General features: G+C 40.4%; 3 protein-coding genes and 1 pseudogene across 3 annotated transcripts in view; all 4 read right to left on the bottom strand.

Annotated features, from left to right (window-relative positions):
- Positions 1-25019, bottom strand: part of LOC138177722 (hemoglobin subunit beta) — a 297632-nt gene that overhangs the window by 44872 nt on the left and 227741 nt on the right. The gene's annotated exons all lie outside the window — the stretch shown is intronic.
- Positions 1-25019, bottom strand: part of LOC138177723 (hemoglobin subunit epsilon) — a 277438-nt gene that overhangs the window by 24685 nt on the left and 227734 nt on the right. The gene's annotated exons all lie outside the window — the stretch shown is intronic.
- Positions 1683-2639, bottom strand: LOC138177631 (olfactory receptor 51Q1-like). The gene has a single exon (XM_069108844.1). It carries the CDS (start codon positions 2628-2630, stop codon positions 1683-1685), a length of 948 nt encoding a protein of 315 aa, XP_068964945.1. The 5' UTR covers positions 2631-2639.
- Positions 10466-24793, bottom strand: LOC138177770 (olfactory receptor 51B6-like; annotated as a pseudogene).

The raw sequence follows: 25019 nt of genomic DNA, 5'->3' as shown, positions 1-25019 counted from the left end.
AGGGAAGAGGATTAAGAGAAAAGAGAAAGAAAGGTGTGGGAGAGCAAGAGGAATGGAAGGAAGTGGTTTCTTTACAAAAGCTATGTCAAAGATGAAACAGCACAAACAATATTGTTTAGAGATGGAGAAACAGACTAGTAATTTTTCTAATGAGGAAAGGAGAACAAGAGAATAGAAACGACAGATGACAGTTATGGAGACTTTCATGTTTTACAAAGTACTTCAAATATGCGTAAGATTCACTGTTATATCATGCAAATTGCACCTACATTATTGTGTTTACTTATAACCATCTTATGAGAAAATTAACATAAGTGTGGTCATTCGCATTTAACAAAGGAGGAAACTCAGAGTCAGAGAGATGAAGTGAATTGTCACATAGCCGGTAAGCACAATCATGGGCCTGGTAAATATAAGTTCTAGCATTTAAATTAAGCTCTTCTGACTCCGGATCTACTTTATACTATGTCAGATTGAGAAGAGCTGTTTAACACTCAACCCAAACCCATCCACATCCATCTGGTTGGAGAGGACTCCCCAGACAGTTTTACCTCTATTATTTTTGCTTACTTCTGAGGGTCTTATCTTGGGAAGAATATTGAGAAGCTGAAGCAAACGCATAGAAAGGCAAACACAAAACTAAGGAACTAGAGATCATGTTATACAAAGATTGATTGATGGAACCAGGGAAAGTTTAGCCAGGGAAAGAGAAGCCTTGAGGTGGGTATAGTAGCTCTTTTAAAGCGTCTGGCAAGCTGTCATGCCCAGGTCAGTTAGTGCCAGCATAGAGAGAAACATGTACATGGGCTGGTTGGGTGAAGGCTCTGTCCAGATCACAGCCAGAACGGTGGTGTTCTCAATCATGGAAATTATGCATAAGCGGAATTAGACTTGTTTAACTTGCTAGGAGTAATGGGAAGAATTTTTTTTCATCTTTTTATTTCTTTGTTTTTATTCATGTCCAACTATTTCTGACCACCTTTAGTGGTTTCCTTGCAAAGATCCTGGAGTGGTTTGACATTTTCTTCACCAGCTCAATTTACAGATGAGGAAACTGAAGGAAACAGAGTTAAGTAACTTGCCCAGGGTCACACAGTTAGTAAGTATCTGAGGCCAGATTTGAACATAGGAAGATGAATCTTCCAATTCCAAGTGATTAGAGCTATCCAAAAACAGAATGGATTGCCTTGAAGTTAACATGTTTCCTATGTCTGAAAGTCTTTTTACAGAAGCTAAACAATGACTTTTTGGGGATATTAGAGAAGAGGTCCAGGTTTGGGCATGATTGGGGTAGACCTCTAGAGATACTTCCAACTCTATGGTTTTGGTTTTGTTTTGAACAGTTCTATCCTGCTCTGTGGCCTGATTGTCTCTGGGGTCTATTTTCCCTTCATATGGTAATTTCCTTTTTCCCCTTCCAGACAGATCTCCATGCCTTCTTCCTGTATCCAAATGTTCTGTTGACGAGATTCTCCAAGTTCCTTTGTATTCCTTCCTCCAGATTCTTTAGAATTTACCAATATCCTTAGAAAAAGTGGTTCCTAGGACTGAACATGATGCCCTTAATGTGACAGGTTTTCATTAAATGATCTGACATAGAAGTTGTTTAAAAAAATCTCTTTGCAACTTCTCTCTTTTCCTGGTCTGCTATGATTCTGCTGACCACAACCTCTACTCCATTCTTAATACACTTTCCTCTGAGAGAGAAGATGAAGGATACTCTGGCGGATCTGCTTGGTCTTCACAGTGTAGATGATGGGGTTCATCACAGGGGGTGACAGTAGGTAGACATTGGCCATCACCACATGGACCAGTGGGGAGGCATGCCGAGCAAAGCGGTGGACCATTGACAGCCCTATCATAGGCACATAGAGGACAAGGACAGCCAGAATATGGGAAAGACAGTTATTGAAGGCACGGAGACGCTCAGCAGGGGAGGCAGCATGTAAGACACTGAATAGAATCAGTGCATACGATAAAACAATGAGGAGAGGGTCAAGCACATAGATCACCATGACCAGCCCAAAGCCATACCAGCTGTTGATCGTGATATCACCACAGACAAGGCGGATCATGTCCTGGTGGAGGCAATAAGAGTGAGTGAGTACGTGGGAGTGGCAAAAAGGCAGCCGCTTGAGCAGGAAGAGAGGGGGCAAGACCGCCACAACACACCGGATAATGATGGCCATCCCAATCCTCCTGACAACTGTGTCAGTGAGGATAGAGGCATAGCGGAGAGGGCGGCAGATGGCAACATAGCGATCGAAGGCCATGGCCAGAAGTACCGAAGACTCCATGAAGGAGAAACCATGGAGGAAGAAAAACTGGACAAAACAAGCTTCCAAGCTGATTTTGCGGGCATTAAACCAGAGGAGGCGCATAACTGTGGGCAGTGTAGTGAGGGTCAGACCTAAGTCAGTTAGTGTCAGCATAGAGAGAAACATGTACATGGGCTGGTGGAGTAAGGGCTCTGTCCAAATGACAGCCAGGATGGTGGTGTTGCCAATCATGGAAATCATATATAAGCAGAAGAAGGGGATAGAGATCCAGATGTGCACTGCCTCAAACCCTGGGATGCCCATAAGGATGAAATAGAAAGATTCTTCCGTGGTGTTAGTGATGGATGACATAAGAGTTGAATGTAGCTCCAGGCCAGGCATCTCTCTATAAGGAAATAGATTGTGTCTTATTCTGAAGAGAATTTTTGAGTGCTATATTTTTCTGTTTACAAAACAATATACTCCATGTTTATAATTATAAGGTTTTGAGAAACATTTACTTATTCCTTTTTCTAACATTCCCTTTATATCTGAGTGACATATCATCACAGAGAACCTGTGGAGAGGGGCTGAGTTGGTAAACTAAGTCAGCTTATCATTGGGTTTAGGGCATACCAGGCATCTAGCTTTTTCATGGGAGCCAAGAGCAAGGAAGATCACATGGGAGCATAAAAGACATACCAAAGGGGTCTTTAGACTATGAAAAAAGATGAGACAGGGACACCAGAGAAGGCTGTCAATGGAGCTGGGGTGATACAGGCATTACATGAGAAAAGAATTATGGAAGATTTATTGTTCCTTTTTTTTTTAAGCAATTGGAGTTAAGTAACTTGCTCAAGGTTACATGGCCAGTCTGAGTGTGCTGGTAAGTATCTGAGTCTGGATTCGATCCCAGGTCTCCTGACTCTGGGGCCGGTGCTCTTACTCACTGCGCCACCTGGCCACCCCTTGTAGCTTTGTTTTGTTTTGTTCTTAACAAGAAGATCACAGGATTATTTTTAGGGAAATGAGAATTTGACACCATCTTCAGTGTCTGAAGGTACATGAGAGATGATTTATGGGGCAGCTGGATAGCAGAGTGGAGAGAAGACTGATCTTAGTGTTAGAATAGAGCTGAATTCAGTTCTTGCCTCACATACTAGCTGTGTGATCTTGAAATAAGACGTTTAATCTCTCAGCCTTAGTTTCCTCATATGTAAAATGGAGATAATAGTACCTTAACTCACAGGGTTGTTGGAGGCCTCAGTGAGATAACCTATTTAAAGCAACTAGCATAACTTAAAACAATATAAGGCAATTTAGTTATTGTGATGAAACATTCTTTCCTCTTGCCAAAGGTGATTTACTACAAGGGTAGATTGTTGTGTTTGTGTTTGTACTTCATTTTTGAAGAGGACCATGACATCAGGGAAATGATGACATGACTTAAGTTAACTTTGATTTGAGTGAGGGAGGGCTGTCCAAGGTGACCAGCCTCACTTTCTCCTCCAGCTAGAATATTTCCAACATAGACCCAAATACTTTGCTTTTTGTTGTTTTTATTGTTATAATAACATGGGGTTGAGACTTATTGGGGAATGACTAGAGTTTTGTTGTTGTTGTCATACATTGTGATTCTCAGATTCTATTTCTTTAGGGAAACAAAATAACGACAACTTGAACTAAAAGGAAAAAAAATTAGCACCTTGCACAGAAGGGAAGGGGAAAAGCAGGACCCAGGCCAGAGCAAGAAGGAGAATCACTGGTGCCCAGGAATATGGGAGGAGTTATGACCATCTGTAAGTGGACATGTAGGAGGAATAGAAACGGAATGGACTTTGGACATTTCCTTCCATGACAGTCCTTCTACCCACAGTATAGAGCCAACAAAATTTACCTTTGGAGAATCAAACTAATTCTGGGTGATCTACTGTTCTATATGCTGTAAAGGAGTAGGTGTTTGTCTCGATGGTCCCTAAGGTCCCTTCCCACTCTGAAATTCTGTAAGCTGGTGATTTACATGTGACAAAAATGGAGGCAGTGTGATAGAATGTGGTTTACTCTGGCTCTGGGGTGAAAGAACCCTTGTTTATCATATCGTATTACTTCCTAGATGTGTGACTTTGGGCAAAGAATGTAACCAGCTGGGACTCAGTTGGTTACAGAATGAGGGAATTGAATAAGAAAGGCCTCTGAGGCCCCTTCTGACTCTAGACCTATGATCCTATGAGACCAAGAAAAGCTCCTGAAGTCGATTCCACATGCACCTAGACAAGATCAGCCTCTGTACCTCTGGATTCTTAGATCTTCTTTTCAGCCTGGAATACTATCATCATCAGGTAGTATGGGGAAGGCTAGAGTGACTTTCCTTGAGCTTACTCCAGAAAAGTTCCAAAGGTCAGTCCCCTGAGAGCACACCATCCTCTTAGTGCCCCAGGCTCACAACCTAGCTGCCATCCTTGCAGCTTTACCCATTCGGTTATCAAATGCTATCATTTATCTTCATAACATCTCTCTAATCCATCCCCTTTGACACTGCCACCACCCTGGTTCAGGCCCTCATCACCTCATGCCTGGTCTATTATAATGGTCTGCTGGTTGGCCTCTTCCTCTGGTCTCTCCTCATTCCAGCCCATCCTTCATTCAGAAATCAAATTGACCATCCCAAAACACATCTGACCATATTGCCCTTCTTTTCAATAAACCCCAGTGACTTCCTATTAGCTTTAAGATCAAATACAAAATCCCCTGATATTCTTTTACAATCTACCATAACCTAGCCCCTTCATACCTTTCCTAGTCTTCTTATGCCTTACTCCCCTCCACATACTCTGTGATCCAGTGCCACTGGCCTCCCTACTCCTCCTTGATCACAACACTCCATCTCCCCACTCAGCATTTTCACTGGCTCTCCAATATACCTAGAACACTCTCTCTGCTCATCTTCCCTCCTATCTTCCTTGGTTTTCTTCATGTTTCACTTTCTGCAAGGAGTCTTTTCCACTTCTCCTCATAAAGCCTTCCCTCTGATATTACCCACAATTTACCCTGTACATAGTTGCTTGTATGTTGTCTTTCTCCTTCCCCTCTCCGCCCCCATTAAACTGAGATCTTCTTCAGAGTAGGGACCGGGTTTTTTGTTTGTTTGTTTGTTTGTTTGTTCTGCTTTGTTTTGTCTTTTGTCTTTCTTTGCATACCCAGCACTTTGTGTAGTGCCTGGAAATAGTAGATCTTTAATAAGTTTTAGGTGAATGACTGATAGTGATAGCCATCTAAGAATCCATTTAATTCTTTCCAGATATTTCTGACCTGAGTTACCTCTTAGGAAATTAGTTACTTAGACTTTAGTCCAGAAGTTCTTAACCTAGGATTTGTGATATATATATGATTTCATTTATTTGTTTGTTTATTTTTTTAGTGAGGTAATTAATGTTAAGTGAGTTGCCCAAGGTCAAACAATTAGTAAGTGTCAAGTGTTTGAGGCCAAGTTTGAACTCAAGGCCTCCTGACCCCAGGGCTAGTACTATATCTGGTCACCTAGCTGGTCTGATATTTGCATTTCAATATAATTGGTTGTCTTTTTAATCTTTTGTATTTTATTTTATACATTTAAAAACATTATTCCAAGTGGCAGCCAGGTGGCTCAGCAAGTAAGAGCACAGGCTCCAGTGTCCGAATGACCTGGGGATCAAATCTGGGCTCAGATACTTAGCACCACACCCAGAAATAACTGGCCATGTAACCTTGAGCAAGTTACTTAACCCCGATGGCTTAAAAAAAAAATTTTCCAAGAAGTGGACCATAGGTGGTACTAGATTGCCAAAGGAATGATCCATGTCACAAAAAACAGCCAAGAATCTCTGTTTTGGCCCATGCTAAATTTAACCATTTCCAATACCAGATGAGATTATAGTTGATGGAACACATCTGTATTCCACATTTCCAACCCCCTCAGAAGTTGGCATATTTATCCTGTCCTCACCAAACCTCCATTTTTACAGAGAAGTGTCTTCATAGTGCTAGTTTGTCCTTACATGCTATTCCCATTCCATGAATCTTCCTTCAGTTACCTTAACTGTTAGGTTCTTCCTTTTCTGCCTCAAACAGACTCTCTCCCACAAAAAACAATAATGACTGCTGAGAGGAAGATAGGTGGCTTCCCCTTTCACCTGACATGGTTTGGTCTGACACAACCAAGAGTTCTGTTAGCTTCTGCATGTCATTTTAAGGTTATGGAAGTGATTAGATGGAAAAGGAAAGGAAATTAGCATTTATATATTGTTTAATATGTACTAGTCACTGTGCTAAATGCTTTTATAGATATTATCTCAATTGATTCTCACAATACCCCTATAAGGTAGGACTATAATTATCCCCATTTTACAGTTGAGGAAAGTGTGGTCAAGTAATTTTCTCAGATTTAAGCAATGAATAAGGGTCTGAAATTAGATTTGAACTTAGATCTTCCTGTATCCAGGCCCAGTGTTCTACCAGGCCACTAGCGGCCTCTAAAAAAGTCCTGCAGATTATGAGAGAAGATGAATGAGGGTATCTGTGTGTCAGGTTTCCAATTTGTCGAATGGTTTCTTTGATCCATGAGCTAATGAGTATTGCTTCCTTGATTTCATCATTTAGGACAAAGTGCTTTTGTCCAGTTAGTCCAGGACATAGGACTTAGGACATAGATGATCTGGCCAAAATGTGCGTTAGTAATTAGGGGTGGGAGTTTTAAAACCACAGAAGAGTGAAATGTTGATATTCACTAAAAGTGATTCTTGATCTGTGGTCCATGAGCAGATTTCAGAAGGTCTGTTGACTGGGTAGAAAAACAAACAACTTTATTTCAATATAAAGTTTCCTTTGCTGTTCCTTTGGCTTCCTTTTTAATCCTATGTATATTATTTTATGAAGGTAAAAACAATATTTTGATAATGGATCAAAAGTTTATAGGGCATCACCAAACTGCTAAAGGTCCCTGATATCACATAAAAAAAAAAAAAGATAAAAGCCCCTGCAGCCTATACCGAGGCAATCTTTTCAGTTCCTCTTTTTCTCCTGTGTCTCTATAAACTTATCTTTTTCTATCCCCACTTCCCCAGGAAGACCTTTCTTTCCCTTTACTAAAGATTTCCCTCCTTCTTCATCTCCTTGGTTATTTAGGGGAGTGCCTTACCTGTATTCCTAGAGATTCAAGACACCCTCTGCCCATGTAACCACCATCTCTTGCAGATCTCTGAACTCTACTGTGTGGTGAATAAAGCTGGGGCACTCATATAAAGTATTCATGGGTCCCTGGAGGGTAGGAATCCAGGTTCTGTATTTTAAAGATTCAAGCGGGTAGAGGCACAGATATAATCATTTACGGACACAGAATCTCCCTTGAGTCTATTCACTTAGACACCTAGGTTATGGCTAGTCCCTTCTCTCAAGATTTCATTGAAACATTATAAAATCATGGATGAGCTGTGATCTTCCTCGTGGAGCACACACATACTGACAAAGTCATAAATTCAGCTGTATGTGTCTATTCACTCCTGCCTTCCATCCCCTCCCTTCAGTACAATGCTCTTTATTTTCCTGTGTATCCAGTTGGATTTAGAGCCTGGGATAAATAAGTGTTTGATAAATATTCACCATTAACAAAATGAAACAAAGTCACATGGGTGATTACAAGATTATAAAGTACTAGTGTCTGCCCTCTCAGATTCCCTCTAATTTACCCTGTACAAACCTCAAATGTACATGGTTAATTGTATGTGAGAATATGAGCTCCATGAAAGGTAAGTAATTTATTTACCTTCTTGTATTAGCACAGTTTAAGCATTTAATAAGTGCTTTTTGAGTTGATGTGACTCTAAATGTCTTTAAGAAGCTGAAAATGATTCCTACTTTCAGCATTGCCATTTTCTTTTTCTATAAACCAAATATGACATCTATCTATCTATCTATCATCTGTCTATCTATCTGTCTGTCTGTCTGCATGTTTATATAAATCTATTTTATATTTATTTTTATTATATATATTTTATTATATAAGTCTATATATTTTTTTTCCTGGTGTTCCCTAGAGCCAACCCTTTCTGAACTTGATCTTTCCTCCCAATCCTTGTCATTTTTTTTATGAGGAAACCGTGTGATCTAATTAAAATATAAATATAAATGTATATGTATATATATATATATGGAAAATATGTTAAAAGTGGACATTTTTCTTTCTATTTTAGTTTAAATAACACTTGGACTTTAAGTATCTGACACCAGTTAATTTCACAGAAATACAGCTCTACCAAATACACAATTAAGTATTCAGAGTGGGGAATACACTTTGTTCCATTCTGTTCTGCCTTGGCCACACCCTGTCTCTAACATTAGACTATTCCATTTGGGGGAGGATATTGAAGAACCAGAAAGTTTACAAAGGAGGGCAAGTGGGATAATTATGTGATTTGTGATCTTATGATCAGAGTTCTATAAAGGCCTCAGAAGGTATTCGTCATGTTCCAGATGAGGAACATGAAACTGAGAGTAGATAAGTGACTTGCCCAAAGTCTCACAGGTAATGTGTCAGATGGGAGTCTTGAATAAGTATGAGATGAGAGACTAGCCAATCACTGACATGGAAGACCAGAATACAGCAGACTTGGGAGATATGTGTGTGAAGGACATTGGCTCTCTCATCTCTAGAAGATTAGCATAGAAGGGAAAAGGATGATCATGTTCAAGAACAAAGTAAAAGACAACAATGATTTATGGACAGTGCCTCTCCCCTGAATCTTTCCCACATATGCCTCACTATAAGGTTAAGTGTACACAAATTCACATGATAGCTATTCTCTCTACTTCCAGAGGAAAAATGTTAGAATCCCTTCTCAGAGCCAGGGGACAATCAGCTATCCCTAAATGCTGTGTGAAGATAGTCCTCCCTGATGAAGCCAGAGTGGATAGGCCTCAATCTCTTTATCTGTTAAATGAGGGTGGTAGTCTCTATGTTTTTTTCTAGTTCTAGAACTATGAGCCTATGGGCAAATGGAATGGGATTAGGAGGATCCTGGAGACAGAGAACAAAAGGTCAGTCTCATAGAACAGAAGGCCAACAAGAGTGTGTTTTAAGCAGGAAGAAAACATTAAGATTTCCCAGAAGTCTTGGTGATGCTGGTGGTGGTGGAGATAAATTAGGGGAATAGGGAAATGTTGAGAGGATGGCAGGAGCGTCTGGCTCATGGGCATATCTCTGGCTGTGACTGTTAGTTATGTCTGAGCATGAGAGAGTGGGTGAATATTTATGTATTTGTGTCTTAGTAAGCCTATTTGATTTGAACTCTCATCTCAATTACCTTCTGTATATGTTTAATAGTCATTGAACTTCTCTTAGCTACAATTTCTTTATCTTAAAGTTGGAATAAACAATTACTTCTTGTATCTCTCAATGGATTATTGCAAAGCCATAGCTGGCAAAGACCCTTCCTTCTTAAAAACTCTCATGGCACTTTTGTTCCTCTCTCATGTACTCCAGTCATTCCATTTAGTAATGACAATATTTGTGTTTGTAGTAATTAAATTTATGTTTTTAAATAAGAACTTGTTCTCCCACCTCCCTCAATTGTCAAACAAATCAAACCATTGTAGCAACTATGCACAATAAAGCAAAACAAGTTTCCATATTGCCCACATCAAAAAATATTTGTTTCTTTCTTCCATGGAATCTATCAACATTTCTATCAGGAAATGAGTAGCTTTCTTCATCACCAGTCTTCTGGAATCTTTCTTCAGTTTTTCTTCATCAATGGAATAGAGGTGGGGGACATAGGGATAGGATTTGTCCCTAAATTCTCAAATGCTGTGTTAGTAGAGAACTTGCTATGTCTGAATGTTCCAATATTGAAAGTCTCCAACTATGGTTCTAGAGACAGATGATGTACCTATTATTAGAAGAATATTCAAGTCAGGTTTTAAAAGATTCATTTTACCAAAAGTTTGGCTGCTAGATGATTAATATTCTCTGACCCAGCATCTTTTTGATATTGAATACTGAAGTAGATAGGTGCCATTACAGGGAGCACACACGTTGTTTTACAATAGTGAAGCATTTCTTAATGGTTAAATGTCTTTAGGAGGGATGCTGAGTGCTTCTAAGGGCACAATGAGCTTCTATTGGCAGAAAAATATTCACCCCATTTTCCTGTATGGTGGATCTCAAGGAGCACTGGTTAGGTCTTGGATTTGCATAGAGAGAAAAAGCAAAGAATACCACACTGAATCTGCTTGGTTTTGATACTACAGATGATGGGGCTCATTAATGGAGGGAAGAGGAAGTGAACATAGCTCATTGCAATGTGAACCACATGTGGCACATGCTTTCCAAAATGGTGGACAAAAGACAAGCCAATCCCCATGACATAGAAGACCAGAACACAGTAGATTTGGGAGACACAGGTGTTAAAGGCTTCGTTCCTCTCCTCTCCTGAGGCAATGCCCATGACTTTCTTGAGGATTAGTATATAAGAGAAAAGGATGATCAGGGAATCTAGGAATACAGGAAATGATACCAGAACTACTGGGTAGATGTGATTGAAGGTGATGTCTTCACAGGACAGTTTAATGACATCCTGGTGGAGGCAGAAGGCATGGGAGAGAACACAGGAATGGCAATAAGAAATAGTACATGGGGGTGGCTAGGTGGTGCAGTGAATAGAGCCCTGGCCCTGGAGTCAGGAGGACCTGAGTTCAAATTCAGCCTCAGACACTTAAAATAAAAACTATCTGTGTGACCTTGGGCATGTCACTTAACCCCAGTTGCCCTCCAAAAACAAAAGAAATAGTACATGGGCTCATGAGACACCAAGCAATGTATCTTGAATCAAGACATGCCTGTGTAACATGGATGGACAATACTGTAAAATCCGGAAGGACAGATATCGTTTCTCCTTCATTTTTCAACCTCTTCCTACCCTCCACCTTACCAGAGATAAGGCCCTGCACATAGTAACTAGGACTCAACAAAAACTGAAAGAACAAGGAGCTTTGATAATAGAATGAACCACAGTTGACTCTCTTCTTTTTTTAATGCCTCCATTGGTTTTTGGCCTGGGCACTGTTAGAAGAGAATGGGTCTTGAAGTCAGAAAACATTTCAAATACTACTTCTGAAATTTCCTGTCTCTATGACTTTGGAAAAAGTCACTGTTATTATTTGGGATTTAGTTTTCTCATGTGTAAAGCGAGTCAATAGAAATAGATGACTTACCCAGTCCCTTTCAGCTCTGACTCTATATTCCTATTAGCCTCCAATCCATTTCCAATTCTTCTACCATTCTTCTCATACCACTTTATTTAATTACCTTTTATACTTCCCATATATTATTCAGTATTTTAATAGAATGTGTTTTGTATATGTTGAAAGACAGTGTTGTATAGTACAAAGAGGGACAGTCTTGAAGCCAAGAGCCTGGTTCATAACTTCCCTCTGAACATACTAGCTGTATAACCATGGATACAATTCCTTAGCTTCTCAGTGCTCTACACAAAAATCTAAGAATGAAATTTTCAGGTAGTGTGATGACTTCTATTACTAGAGAGAGTTTTCTTATCTGAGAGTTCCCAATGAAATCACAGGTCCAGTCCATCTCCTTTTATGTGTGTTATGGAGAACAAAGGTTCAATTCATTCAACTTTTGTTAAGTGACTCCTTTGTGTATAGGAGGGTACTCAGCTACCTAGAATACGAAAATAAAAAACAACACATTCTATGTGCCCAGGTAGCTTGCCATCAATTAGAGGGAAAATTACAGTTTCCTTTGGTACATAATGATCCATATGTTATTCCTTAATTGCGGGTATCCCTTAGTATCTATCTGAGGGACCATCAATCTCCCAAGCCAACTATGATATATGCACAAGGAAGTAGGATACACTAGCTAGTGTGTTAGCCAGGAGGGGAGAAAGGGAATAACTATTTATAAAGTGCCATTGTCCTAAGCATGTTATAAATATTATCTTCTCATTTGATCTTCACTACAACCCTGGGATGTAGTTAAAATATTGTTCTCATTTTACTGTTGAAGAAACTGAGGAAAACAGAAGTTAAGTGACTTGACTAGGGTCATACCGTGAATAAGTGTCTGAGGTCACATTTGAACCCAGAACTTCCTAACTCTTGGTCCAGAGTTCTGTCCCCTGTTCCATGTAGCTGTCTGAGCAACTGATTAGCTCAGAAACACTAACAAAGTATCTAGGGAAATGTTCTTTGAATTTGATGGGACTAGTGATATCTTGTGACAGACTGACCAAGTGCAAGCTTCTTGACCCACTAGTTGGGTAGCCTAACAGCTTTTTTATGGCATACTGACTCATAAACTGAGAAAATGACTGCCTAGTTAAGACTTTAACTAAATTCCAAAATGCTGATACCTGAGTGAATGACTCAGTTTCTTGGGATTTCTCTGATGACCTTTCCTGCATTTCTCACATTGGTTCCAAAAGTAAGTCCTGTTAAGACTACATGTGTTGATCAGAGTACCCAGAGGGAAAAATGAGAGAGAGAGAGAGAGAGAGAGAGAGAGAGAGAGAGAGAGAGAGAGAGAGAGAGAGAGAGAGAGAGAATAGAGGAAAAAAAGATAATCTCTGTGACTTGGGGAAAGTCACCTAAACTCTGTGTCTATTTTCATCATTCGCAAAATGAGGGGAATGTCCAATGTTCTTCAAATTCACTTCTAGCTCCAAACCATTTATCCTATGCTTCTCTTAGGATCTTGTTTTAGGATACCTGATCCTATGTTCCTCTCAGAATGCCTTTTCCCCATTGTATTTTGGGTTATCAAAGTCATCCTCAGGAAGACCTTCTCCTTAAGTCCTGGGGACCTCGAAGGTCATAGTCAACCTCTTCTTTCCTAACTCAACAATGGATCCACTTGACCATTTATTCCTTCAGCAAACATTTTTGATGAACCATGTATGTCTTTATGCTAGATGATTTAGAAACAGAGACCAAATTGGATGTGATGCAGGAAATATGGAGTGCATGCTTTGATGGACCTGAGGAGTATAATGGGAAAAATAGTGAGATGGATGAGGAAGGAATAGACAGACATCGAATTGCTCTTCTGTGGACTTACAACCTTTTCCCTCCCTTAAACATGACATGACAATGCTCCTTTGTTCTATTTCCAGATCCAGGTACTTCCTTGACCCTATTCCCTAAGAGGAAAGAGGCAGTCTTGCTCTAAGAAGACAGTTCCAGCCCCTGAGAGGCCTTAGAAGTGAATGAGAAGCCCTAAGTCCATGCCAATGAAGGTAAATAACATCTACCCACTTTGCCCCTTACCAGTCCTCACTGCTCCCCCTCAGTCCCATGACCTGTCCACACACTAAGCTGAGCCATCAGTTAAAACAAAATCATCAGGCAGACAATTTTTGACATGTCACCTCAGTGATCTCCCTCTCTCCCCTAAGGGAGCTTCTGGGGAATGTCTAGTCCTTAGCCACTACCCTTCCCCTTCACTGATGGAGATTTCCATATACCCTCCTTGCCTGAGTCATAGTCCAAAGGTGCCTCTGCCCCAAACGAAGGGTCCAGCTCAATACTTCATCTTCAGAGCCTACAAAGAGTCCTCAGAAGGTTATTTAAGGAGGGCTCTAGTTCCCTACATCCTCTTTATCTTCTAATATATTCAGTTCCTAAGGAAAATGCCTTCCTCCCTTCCTACCTGCCCTTGGCAAGCTAGAGCCAGGAAATGAGCTGGAGTCCCTCCCACAGGCTTTCCAGTCTCTGCCTTGGGGAGAGAGCAGGATAATTAGACTCTCAGGTGATAAAGAGGTGCAAAGAGAGTAGTGGATAGAGACTGTGAAACTGACCACCAGACCCTCCAATGCATACTCTACTTCAGGCACCCTGCTGTGACTTGGGTGTCCTCCCTTATGACAGCTCAAAGCATTCATTAGCTCTCAGCAGCCACCCCTTAGAACTGCCCTCACTTCTCTGTCAAAACCACCTGTATCTCTGCTCTATGAAGACTCTTACCATAAGGCTTCTGAGTTTCTTCCACATTCCAAAAGTTGTGTCTGAATATGACTTACCTTAACCTTTGTTCTATATATTTCCCAAGGGCACCCTGAGCTTATTATATCCAGATTTATTCAAGGTGTTGTTGTAACCTGAGAGCACAGGTATTATCGGTCCCATAGTCATCTGCAGCTGTTCAGCACATCTTGGGACACCAGAGCAGAATCTGGAAGAACTGCCAAAGCCTCTCTGACTGTTAGAGGACTGGCTGTCCTTCTCTCCTTAGTTCTGCTCCTTTAATGAGTTGCAAGACCTGTCTCAGTTCGAGTGTGGTGTGGATTTATCCAATCAGACACTTGAATTAATATATACTTGCCTTTTTAGGGCAATTGTTTCCCCAAGAAACACTGTGCCTGAGAAGGTAGTGTGGTGCAGTGTAAGAGGGCTGAACTTGAAGTCATGGGACCCACGTTCTGATTCCAGCTCCAAACTCACTTTCCTTCCCTTCCTGCTTGTTCTCCATCAGCCACTCCATCAGGTCCCTAGCAATCTTCTCTACCTCTACATAGCCCAGAAAATGATTTTGCTGATGATGATGCTGAAAACTTGATGTAGAACACCTGTCCTGGAGTCAGATATGAGTTCAAATCCAGCCTCATTACCCCTTCCGCAATATTCCTCATAGTTCTCCTGTATCAATTATACATTAAATTGAAGGGCTATCTGTACTTCAGAAATTTCCTAGACTATCTGATTCTTTCCAGAGGTCTCTTTTGAGTACCCAAACAACTAGCTTGGACTGAAATTAAAATTTTCACCAGAAATCTATTGTATTTCACAAATTATCATAATAAAAAATCTCTTTCCTGCTTCCTTCTTAGAATGAATGTCTACAGTAACTGCGTTTTTCTTTTAATTGGCATCCCTGAGGATCTCCCCCTCCCAGTTTGTTTTGTTTATTTATTTTAAATTAAAGGGGTCATCCCTTCACTCACTTCTTAAAGAGGCCTATCCACTGAATGGGCATTACTCACTTAAAGTGAGAACCTCAAAAGACCTTAACCTAAAAGGGCCAAGATATTCCATTGCATCCTGGGCCATCTCCAGTCATCCTGATGAATATCTGGCCACTTAACCCAGATGGCTCTGGGAGAAAGTCAGACTGGTGACCTTGAACAGCCTTCCCTCACTCAAATCAAAGTTAACTGCAAATGATGTCATCATTTCCATGATGTCAGGGTCCTCTTCAAAAAGAAAGGCAAATACAACAAGAACAAAATTCCTTATGCCATACATCTTTCTCCTACTCTTTTCTCTCTCTCCCTTTCTATCTTTGGATGGAGGGGTCTTCAGTGGACTGTCCAAGGATCTGTGCTGAAGCCTCCATTGTTGATCATTCTTATCAATGACTACTGAAACAATTAAAGCAGTTAATAAGTGGAATAAAATTGAAGGGGGATGGTGAAATTCAGGGCATACAGAGTTAAAAACAAAGTCTAGGGCAAAGCTTGAGGAAGATGAATCCCTGATGCCATTAGAAAAGTGTAGTTAAACAAAGGGATTAAATATCTATTCCCTTTGACCCAGAGATGCCACTTTTAGACTTGTTCCACACAGAGACAATTAATAAGAAGAAAAACACCATATACATCAAAATACGTATAGCACCACTTTTTCTAATACAAAGAATCAGAAACAAAGTAATTTATCATTGACTGAGAAATGGCTAACCATATTGTGGTTTATAAATATAGTGGAATATTACTGTGCTCTAAGAAAATATGAATATATGAATACTGAGAAGTATAGAAAGTCTGATTATTAAATATTTACCAGCACACCCATGTTTTACTCTAGAAACATTGCTTGGACTCAGCAGGAATATAGTAGAAGACTCTGGAAATGAAGTCATGACCAGATTGGAGGCCTGGTTCCTGTAAGCCAACTACAACAACAACTGACATTTATGTAACACTTTAAGGTTTTTGAAGTGCATTATATGCATTCTCATTTGAAGCTCATAAAACCTTCGCACTTAACTCACTGGTGTTTTCTTAAAATGGTAATAATTTACCAAATCAAATTAAAAAGCTGATTGAATTTAAAAATAAATTAAATAAAAAATCCCCAATGGGATAGATGGGTGACTATGTGAAGTGGGAGGGATTTTCTGTTAAAATAGTGTATCAATGTATTCCTAACACTAAGAGCCTGGGCCCATGTTAAGTAATTTATCACTTTCAGGCATGTCATCCTCACATAACTAATCTTAGAATTTCACTGACACACATGCTATCCTTTCCCCTTAATTTCCTGCAACCAAGGATATATTTGTCAATTCTCTGTGCAAACATATAGACTCACAAGTTTTAGAGCATGAACAGGTTTATTTACAGAACAAAAGAAGCAAACAAATTCCCATCAGAGCCCATTGACAATTACATTATTAACTGTTAAATATAAGTATTGTGGTGTGTGTGTGTGTGTGTGTGTGTGTGTGTGTGTGTGTGTGTGTTAGCAAGACTCAATCACTTTCAGAAGTGCCCCCGTATAGGGCTCTGGGAGGAGGTAAGGGCTTGGGGTGATGGGTTCCCCTGGTTCCATGTACAAGGGTAACTTTTTCCTCTAGCTCCCCCTTCTCTCCATTCAATCACAGATATCCCTTCTGGCTTCTTGCCATGGCTGTCTCTTACCATCTCGCAGGCCATATTTCCTGTAGCTGTCCCCCTCTCAGAAGCTGGTAGCCATTTGGTTGTTTCTTTTGTCATGATACATTTTTCCGCCTGCAGCCCAGGCTTCCTGAGGTTCACTTCAGCTGTCATAAAAGGACTCATATTTCCCTGCTTCCCAATGTGGCTTCCTTTGGCCCATCCTGTTCTATCTGCAGCTCACCCTCCCTATAGCTCCCATCCCTGCAGTGTTCCACAGTCTCCAGAAGATGGCAGTCATTCCCCATTCCCCAGAACCACTTTCACTCTCGTCTCATTGCCAGAGTGCATCACTTCTCCAACCCATCGTTCACTGCCTCTGATGTCTTCTTTTGTATTGCCTGTCCCATATATGGCTCCAGATCTTACCCACACAAAGTCTCCCAAGGAGATGGAGGAATGCCTAAACTAAACCCCATAGATTAATATCGATTTTTTCTCCTGTCCCCCTCCTCACTAGGGCATGCAGTGAACCTCTTCCCAAGGATATAGCTCTAACAGTAATAATTGTTTCTCACTTTTCTGTGATTTATCTTGAATCAGATGAGTCAAGTTATTCAAATTACCATTTGGGAGCTCCTTGAGGGTGCACAGGGATTGCCTTTTGCCTTTCAGTACTTAGCACAGTAAGTGGTATATAAAAGGTTCTTAATAAATGCTTGTTGACTGAATGTAACTCTCCAAGGAGGATCTCAGACAGATTTTGGGAACTCTGTGTTCCTAGAGAAAAAAAGGCTGATCTTTTTCCCAAACTTGCAATTTAAATTTAACATTTCCTTCATATATATTTAAAAAAAAACATTCTGAGAAGAGATCCTTAGGCTTTATCAAACTACTAAAGGGTTCACCGGAATCAACCTTTTCTGAACTTGACCTTTCCTCCCACTCCTTGTCATTCTTTTTTCAGAAGGAAGCTGTGTGATCTACATCAAAGAGAAAAAAAAATTATGGAAAATATGTTTAAAATGGTCATTTTTCTTTCTGTTTTGGTTTAAATAAGACTTGGACTTTGAGGATCTGTCTGCCATCAATGAATTTCACAGAAATACAGCTCTACAAAAGACACAATCAGGAGTTTAGTATGTGGAAGACATTTCTTCCATTATACTCTGCCTCCACCTCACTCTGTCTCTAACACTGGACAAGTCTGACTGTCCCATTTTGTGTGACTATTGATAAACTAGAAAGCTTACAAAGGAGGCCAAGTGGGATAAGGAAGGGCCTTGTGTTTATATGATCATAGATGTATAACTGCCTCAGAAAGCATTCTTCCATTTTGCAGGTAAGGACTATGAGTCTGAGAGTGGATAAGCGACTTGCCCAAAGTTGACAGGTAATGGGTCAGATGGGGGATTTGAACCCAGGTCCTCCCCCACAGAGAATGTCCTTTCCTCTTTACCATACTTCCTTCATCAACTCATAAGAGGATTAATAGAAGGAACTGGGAATACCAAGTTTGGAGAAGAGAAGACCTAGGGGGAAATGTGACTGTTGTCTCTGAAATGTCTATTATGAAAACTAATCATGTAAAAGAGGTAATAGACCTGTCCAGAGGACAGAATAAAGTTTATTAACTGCCTACTATGTGTCAGATACTATGCTAAGCAACTTACAAATATGATCTCATTTGATCTTCACGGCAGTCCTAGGATATAAGAGGTATTATTACCTCCATTTCACTTGAGAAAGCTGAGACAGACAGAGGTTAAATGACTTGCCAGAGTCACACAGCAAGTAAGTGTCTGAGACCAAATTTGAACTCAGGTGCTTCTGACTCCAGGCCCAGGCCCAGGCCTATCCACTGTACCACCTAGCTGTCCTGTGTGGGATAATGGGGAAGAGATGTAGGGGAGTCGGCATATAACAGCCACACAGAAAAATTCTTAACATTTCAACTGCTGGAAAATGACATCAGCCCCAAGGAGGTAGTTAATTCCCTAGCATTGGAGATTTTTAAACAGAAGATAGTGGATCATCTATTTGTTTTATTTGCAAGGCAGTAGAGGGGGAGGCCAGGGCAGGGAACAGAGAGATGAAATGGTAATGTAAATGGGAAGATCTTTCCCATCCATGAATAGGCCCATGTGACCTGCTTGAGTCACATGGCAGCCTAAGACATAAAAGTTTGAGTTACATGATGCCTGTGGTGGGAGGAGCATGCTGAATGTGTGTAGCAGGAAGGGTGGAACAGAGCCCAGAGGAAATTGGTCAGAGCAGTTAGAGCTGAAGGAGAGAGAAGCAGGCAGAGAGCTAGGAGTGTTCCTTTGTGAGAAGGCCCTAAGAGGGGAAAAGCTTGCAGATGGCAAGGGATTGTGCCCTCTGCAGTGTTATTGTGTGTGTGTGTGTGTGTGTATTTCTTTGTTGCTGTGATGAATTTGGCTTTCTGGTGTTGGGATTCAAGTTTCTGGTGTTAGAATAAAAGTTTTGGTTCTGTCTTCCACATGGAAAGTCTGTTATATTTTGAGATTCAGAATTACACCTGCATATTCATAGCTTCTGTAGGTGATGTGAATATATTATTGGTGCTACAAGGGAGTAGGGGAGATTAAGAGAAAGGGAAGGGAGAAGGTTGTTGTAGCAAAGGTTTCTTAGAAGTTACAGATTGGACTAGATTACCTCATAGCTCATTTTCTACCAACTGATCTACTTGGTTCCAACTCCACCATTATTTTCATCATGCCCCTGTATTGGGTACCTCCTGGAATTTCCCTCTGCTTTTTCATCTTCCTTTTGTATATTGTCATCCTGCTATAAACTTGCTGAGGGCAGGGACTGTCTTTCTTTTTCTCATTTGTATCCTTAACACTTAACATACTGCCTGGTACATAGTAAGCATGTGATAAATGTTTATCTTACTGTAAACAGTGGCCCTAATCATCCTTTAAAGGTTAAGTATCGTGAGGGGAAATGCTTGAGACCTTATGACATGCCCAGGATAAGATAAAAAAATGACCCTTCTTCCCTTAATGGGGATCCCAAAGAATGCTTTTCCTGTCTTAGTTTTATATGGCATGCAAAAGAATGCCATACTGAAACTGCTTAGTCATAATTCTGTAGATGATGGGATATTAGCTGATGGAGGGAAGAGACGATAGACATATAGACATAACTCATGACAATATGAACCACACATGCCACTGCTTTCCACAATGGTGGAAGAGAGACAAGCCAATCACTGACATGAAAGACAAGAATACAGCAGACTTGGGAGATATAGATGTGAATGGGCATTGGCCCTCTCATCCACAGAAGATTAGTATAGGAGGGGAAAGGATGATCATGTCCAAGAAGAAAGTAAAAGACAAGAAAACAAAGTCGATGTAATTGAAGGTGAGATCAGTACAGGCCAGTATAATAATGACATCTTGGTGGAGGCAGAAGGCATAAAACAGAACATGGGAATGGCAGTAAGGGAGCCAATGGAGGGGCACTATTGGCGGAACCGCAGACACAGTCCATTGGCAGTGACTCCACCCCTATCTTCACCACTCTGCAGTTAGTGAGACTGAAGATATATCTCAATAGGTAATAATTGGCTGCACTCCTAACTCTTGGGGCTCTCTCCACAGTACCATAGAAACCTGTTCACTCTTTAAATTTACTATACCCCTCACCCTCCACTTTGGAAGTACCCTTCCCCCCTACGGTTAAGAAGCTCCATTTGAAGTAGTATAAGCAGGTCAACTAGGGCTTCCTTCCTCTCCAGGTTGCATTCCTGACTTCCTACACTTTCCTTTCTATGCCCACTTTGCAGATACCTTCATCTCTCCACCTCTTTCCCACACCCACTTCCTATCTCCTTTTTTCAGGTCCCTCTAATGTATGGCCTTCCCACATTAGAATGTCAGTTTCTTGAGGACAGGAAAGGTCTTTCTTTCTGCCTATATTTTTTCTAGCACTTGGCACAGTACCTGGAACATAGAAAGTGCTTAATAAGTGCTTATTAACAGATTGACTGGTGTTAGGCACTGGCAAGTAAGATGCTTGACCCTGGTTCCTCTGTGGAGAATGAGTAAATAAAGTAGACCTAGTAGAAGCAAACTTAGTAGAACCAAAGAGAAGGCTATTGTTTCTTTGTGATAAAACCACAGGACCCAATTCACAGTGGGCACTATGGTCACAGTCACTACTTAAATTTTTGCCATCAGCATGAGCAGAAAGTAGGACATGGATTCATGGAGGTTATCCCTAATGGGAAAGAGTTAAATTCTATTGCTAAGTCCCACAGAGGACATACAGCAAAGAAGGGGATGGAGATTCAGTGAGAAGCTTGATCCAGACCTGGAAAGCTAATCATCAAGAAGGAGGCTGAGCTAATATGGGGGCATAAAGTGGTACCAATGCAGATGGAAGAAAGGAGTCCAGTGTAGTTATGGTCTCTGATAACACAAGTTCTTTCTATTTTCATTAGCCTGCCTTTTTGAAGACAGTTGTTAGGCTACCAACATCCTCTTGGATGATTTTTTAAGGAAATACTCATATGTAGACTGTGTAGATTATTAATGTGGTGCCTCCGCAATAATATATGGCTTATTATCTTACAGTTGATATATGTTACAGGTAAGAATCTGTATTCTAGTCCCAATGCTAAGCCTAATGATCTCCAATACTTCGCCTTCCATTGCCCTTTGAGTCTGGAATTTTCATATCTCCTGTGGTCTTTGCAAGGGATAGCTTAATTTAACCTCAGACACCCTTAACACTCATTTTTGATCTCAGCCTCTCTGCCATACAAAAGGGACAAGCTTTACCCCGTTACTTCTCAGGACACTGGAGAGCTCTCTCTGATTTTACTCAAGGCCCTAGATCTAGAGTAACCTATTTGCCTCTGGTCTCCATAGTTGTTGCCAGGATCTCCCCCCTGCCCCCGGCCTTCACTTTTGCCCAGAAATCCCAAAGATAACTCTGTAATAGAATGCTTATTTCCCACTAGAGAGCTCTACAGAAATCCTTTCTGAGCCTTCCTTTTTTTCTTTTATAATTTACTTAGATCCATTTTGTTCTCATACTGCTTCTACTGTGCAATGTCCTTTTTATTTTCTTCCTGGATTTAGAGTGTTATTCCTTTTCCTGGAAAGGTCACATTTTCCTAGTTAAAGAATTTAAGGCATATCTTTTTTCTTGAAAGAAAAGAAGGAATATTTCCTTTTTGGCCTTGACACTTTTAATTTGCCCAAAATAAATCCAAATATGAAACTATTATTGCTATATTCCCCTGAACTATGGAGCTCCAAACTTTTAATACTCACTCCTTCAGTGCCTACAAGGAAGTAGAATGTCTTTCGTATAAAGATGGACTAAAAACTCAAATAGTATCATTGTCAGTAAAGAGAGGCAAAGCACTAGGTACCATAGATGATTTTTCTCTTCCTGGCAGTCTTAGGTATAGAAACGAAAAAAACAAAACAAAACAAAACAAAACAAAAACAGTCACCCAGAGCCTTCAACCAATGTCCCTTGGATCAGAAGATAATCTGTGTCAAATGAATGAACAAAATGGTGAGATTCCTGATAGCAACTGATTCCTTCATATCTCTAACCTCTACCTTACCAAGGACAAAATCCTTCCCACGGGATTTATTTAGGACACTGATAAGATCACTTTGAGATCCTTGTCTTCTGAGTTCTGTCCCTGTTCTCCTTTCAGCCCAAGCATCCAATCAATGTCCACTCTCCCTCCTTCTCCCTCACATGACCGAACTTTGTCAAAAAATGTGTATGACACGGAGTCAGATCTGTTTTAATTCTAGCTCTACCACTTAGTAGTTTTGTGGCTTTGGATTAATTCCTGAACATCTCTGGGGCTTGCTTTTCACATGTATAAAATAAAAGGGATTAATCTAGATGACCTCTAAGGCCCTTACTAGCTCAGAATCTGTGCTTATAAGATCTTGCTATCTTTCTCTTCTCCTTCTCCTCTTCTTCTCCCTCCTCCACTTTTTTTCTGCAATCCATACCTTCTCTTTTCTCCGTCATCTTCTCTACTCATGCCCTCCAGATAGACAAAGTGTATCTCTCTTTGGGTGGTGGAAGGGCTTACCATGGATATTATTGCTGTCTTCAAGTACTTGAAGGACTATTATTTGGAAGATTGGTTAGTGTTACTGTACTTAGGCTCAGAAGCCAAAACTAGGAGTAATACACATAGTGACCAGGAGGGAAAGCTAAGCTTTATATAAGGAAACACTTTGTAGCAATTAGAGCTAATAAAAAAATACAATGTGCTGCTCTAATAGGTACTGGATTTCCCCATGTTTGAAACCTTCAGGCAAATATGAGATGATCCCCTTGTTAAGTTTATTGTGGCATGGGTTCTTGTTCAAGTGCAAATATGAGTTCCCTTTCAGCTCTGAAATTCTCTGATTCTGTGAAATCCTTTCCTCTCAGCACAAGGCTAGACATCCAGGTTATCATGTAAATGCAATCTACCAGCCTGGTACTTGTAGCCTAGCAGTATCTGGCTACATATTCCTTATATACCATCATCTCACACTCCCTAATTCACATGACTGATTTCCATCCAAACTAGATTGTTCACCATCTCCCATATAGGGCTTGTACTCCGCCCCCCCCCCACCTGTGTCCCTGCTTCTTTAGACTTTCCCTATGCCTAGAAAGCATTTTAGAGTTCATGGTCATTTAAATGCTACCTATGTGATGAGGACCAGATCAAATGTTTCATGTTTTATAACCATATACTATACCATACCAATAACCTATTTGGTTTCTATAAATTAAGCATGTAGCATTTGTTATTTTGGATAATCATTGGTTTTGTATGTGTTATATAACTTTATAGCGCACATATGGCATAGCAGATACACAGCTAATTTGAAGTCCATAAGACTTAACTTCAAGTCTCTGATATGTACAACCTTCATGGCCCTGGACATGTCATTTACTCTCTTAATTCTCTGTACAATTCTCTAAGACTCTCTAAACTGCAGAGAAGGTGCTGGTGTGCAATGGTAAAGGTAACTGAGTCCCTCCAGAGTTCTTTATACCAATGAGACCAGAGGTACAGTACCTATATGTGAAAACCATAATGATTTACATGCAATCATTGCTTAATAAATGTTAAATTCATTTCAACCAAGGTTTTGTAATCAACTCCTATGTTCAAAGCATAGTGTCGTGTGTTGGGAACATGAAGTGAAAAATGACACTTTCCTTGAATTCAAGATTTTCTAATAAATTATGTATTATGACATGCCCACAGAGAATCAGAGTACAAGGATGAGAGATAATGAAATAGGGGCCAAAGAACAAACAAGTGATCTAAATTTAGCCTGTTGACACTGCCTCACACAGTTGAAAAATGACTGAACAACAACCAGTATACTGCACCATACAGACTGAAAATAGCCAGCAGAAAACATGACAGCCAGACCTTCTTTTAATGAATGTCGTGGCTGTGCTATATAGGAATATGCTGGATCCTTTCTAGGGGCAGATTTAATTTCTAGCATGGCTCATGTCTCCAGGGAATGAGTCACCTGTGCTTTGGTCCATTATGAGTAACTTTTTTTTTTTCCCAGTGACTTATGAAGCACTAGAATTTACTGAGTATATCTGTACTCTCTATTACCAACACGTTCAGGGACCTAAAGATTAATGCTGTTTCCTTGCTGCTCCCATCTGTACATGGAAGAGGACTCTTTTTAGTATGTTTTCATGCAATGCATACATTTCTTATATCTTCCTGGTCTTTACTTTTGGAGACTTCTGCAGTTCCGCTGTCCATCTGATCCTTCCCTCACTCATAGCATCTGCCCCAAACAGCATGTGTGGTGGTAAGAAGATAAGAGCGGGCTGCTCAACTCCGTTCATTCTCCCGTATGCCTAGCGTGATAGAGTAAGATTTCTCAGGGGCTTGTATGTGTCACTTTGGGCTTGGTGGAAAGGATTAGTGTAGAAAAACTGTAGTGTAGGGAAGATGGGAGTGGGGAAAAGGACTGGAGGAAGATCTGTTCTTCAAACTATTCTATGGCCAAGGTTATTAGTCTGTCCTAATTTTTATCATTCTTTAAGAAAGAGAACCAACAATGAAAAGAGG

Source organism: Petaurus breviceps, unplaced genomic scaffold (genome assembly GCF_028583685.1).
Source record: "Petaurus breviceps papuanus isolate PSGF00001 unplaced genomic scaffold, PetGlider_PUasm1.0 90444, whole genome shotgun sequence".
In the NCBI taxonomy this organism is placed as follows: domain Eukaryota; kingdom Metazoa; phylum Chordata; class Mammalia; order Diprotodontia; family Petauridae; genus Petaurus; species Petaurus breviceps.
This window is presented reverse-complemented; position numbering and strand designations above follow the sequence as displayed.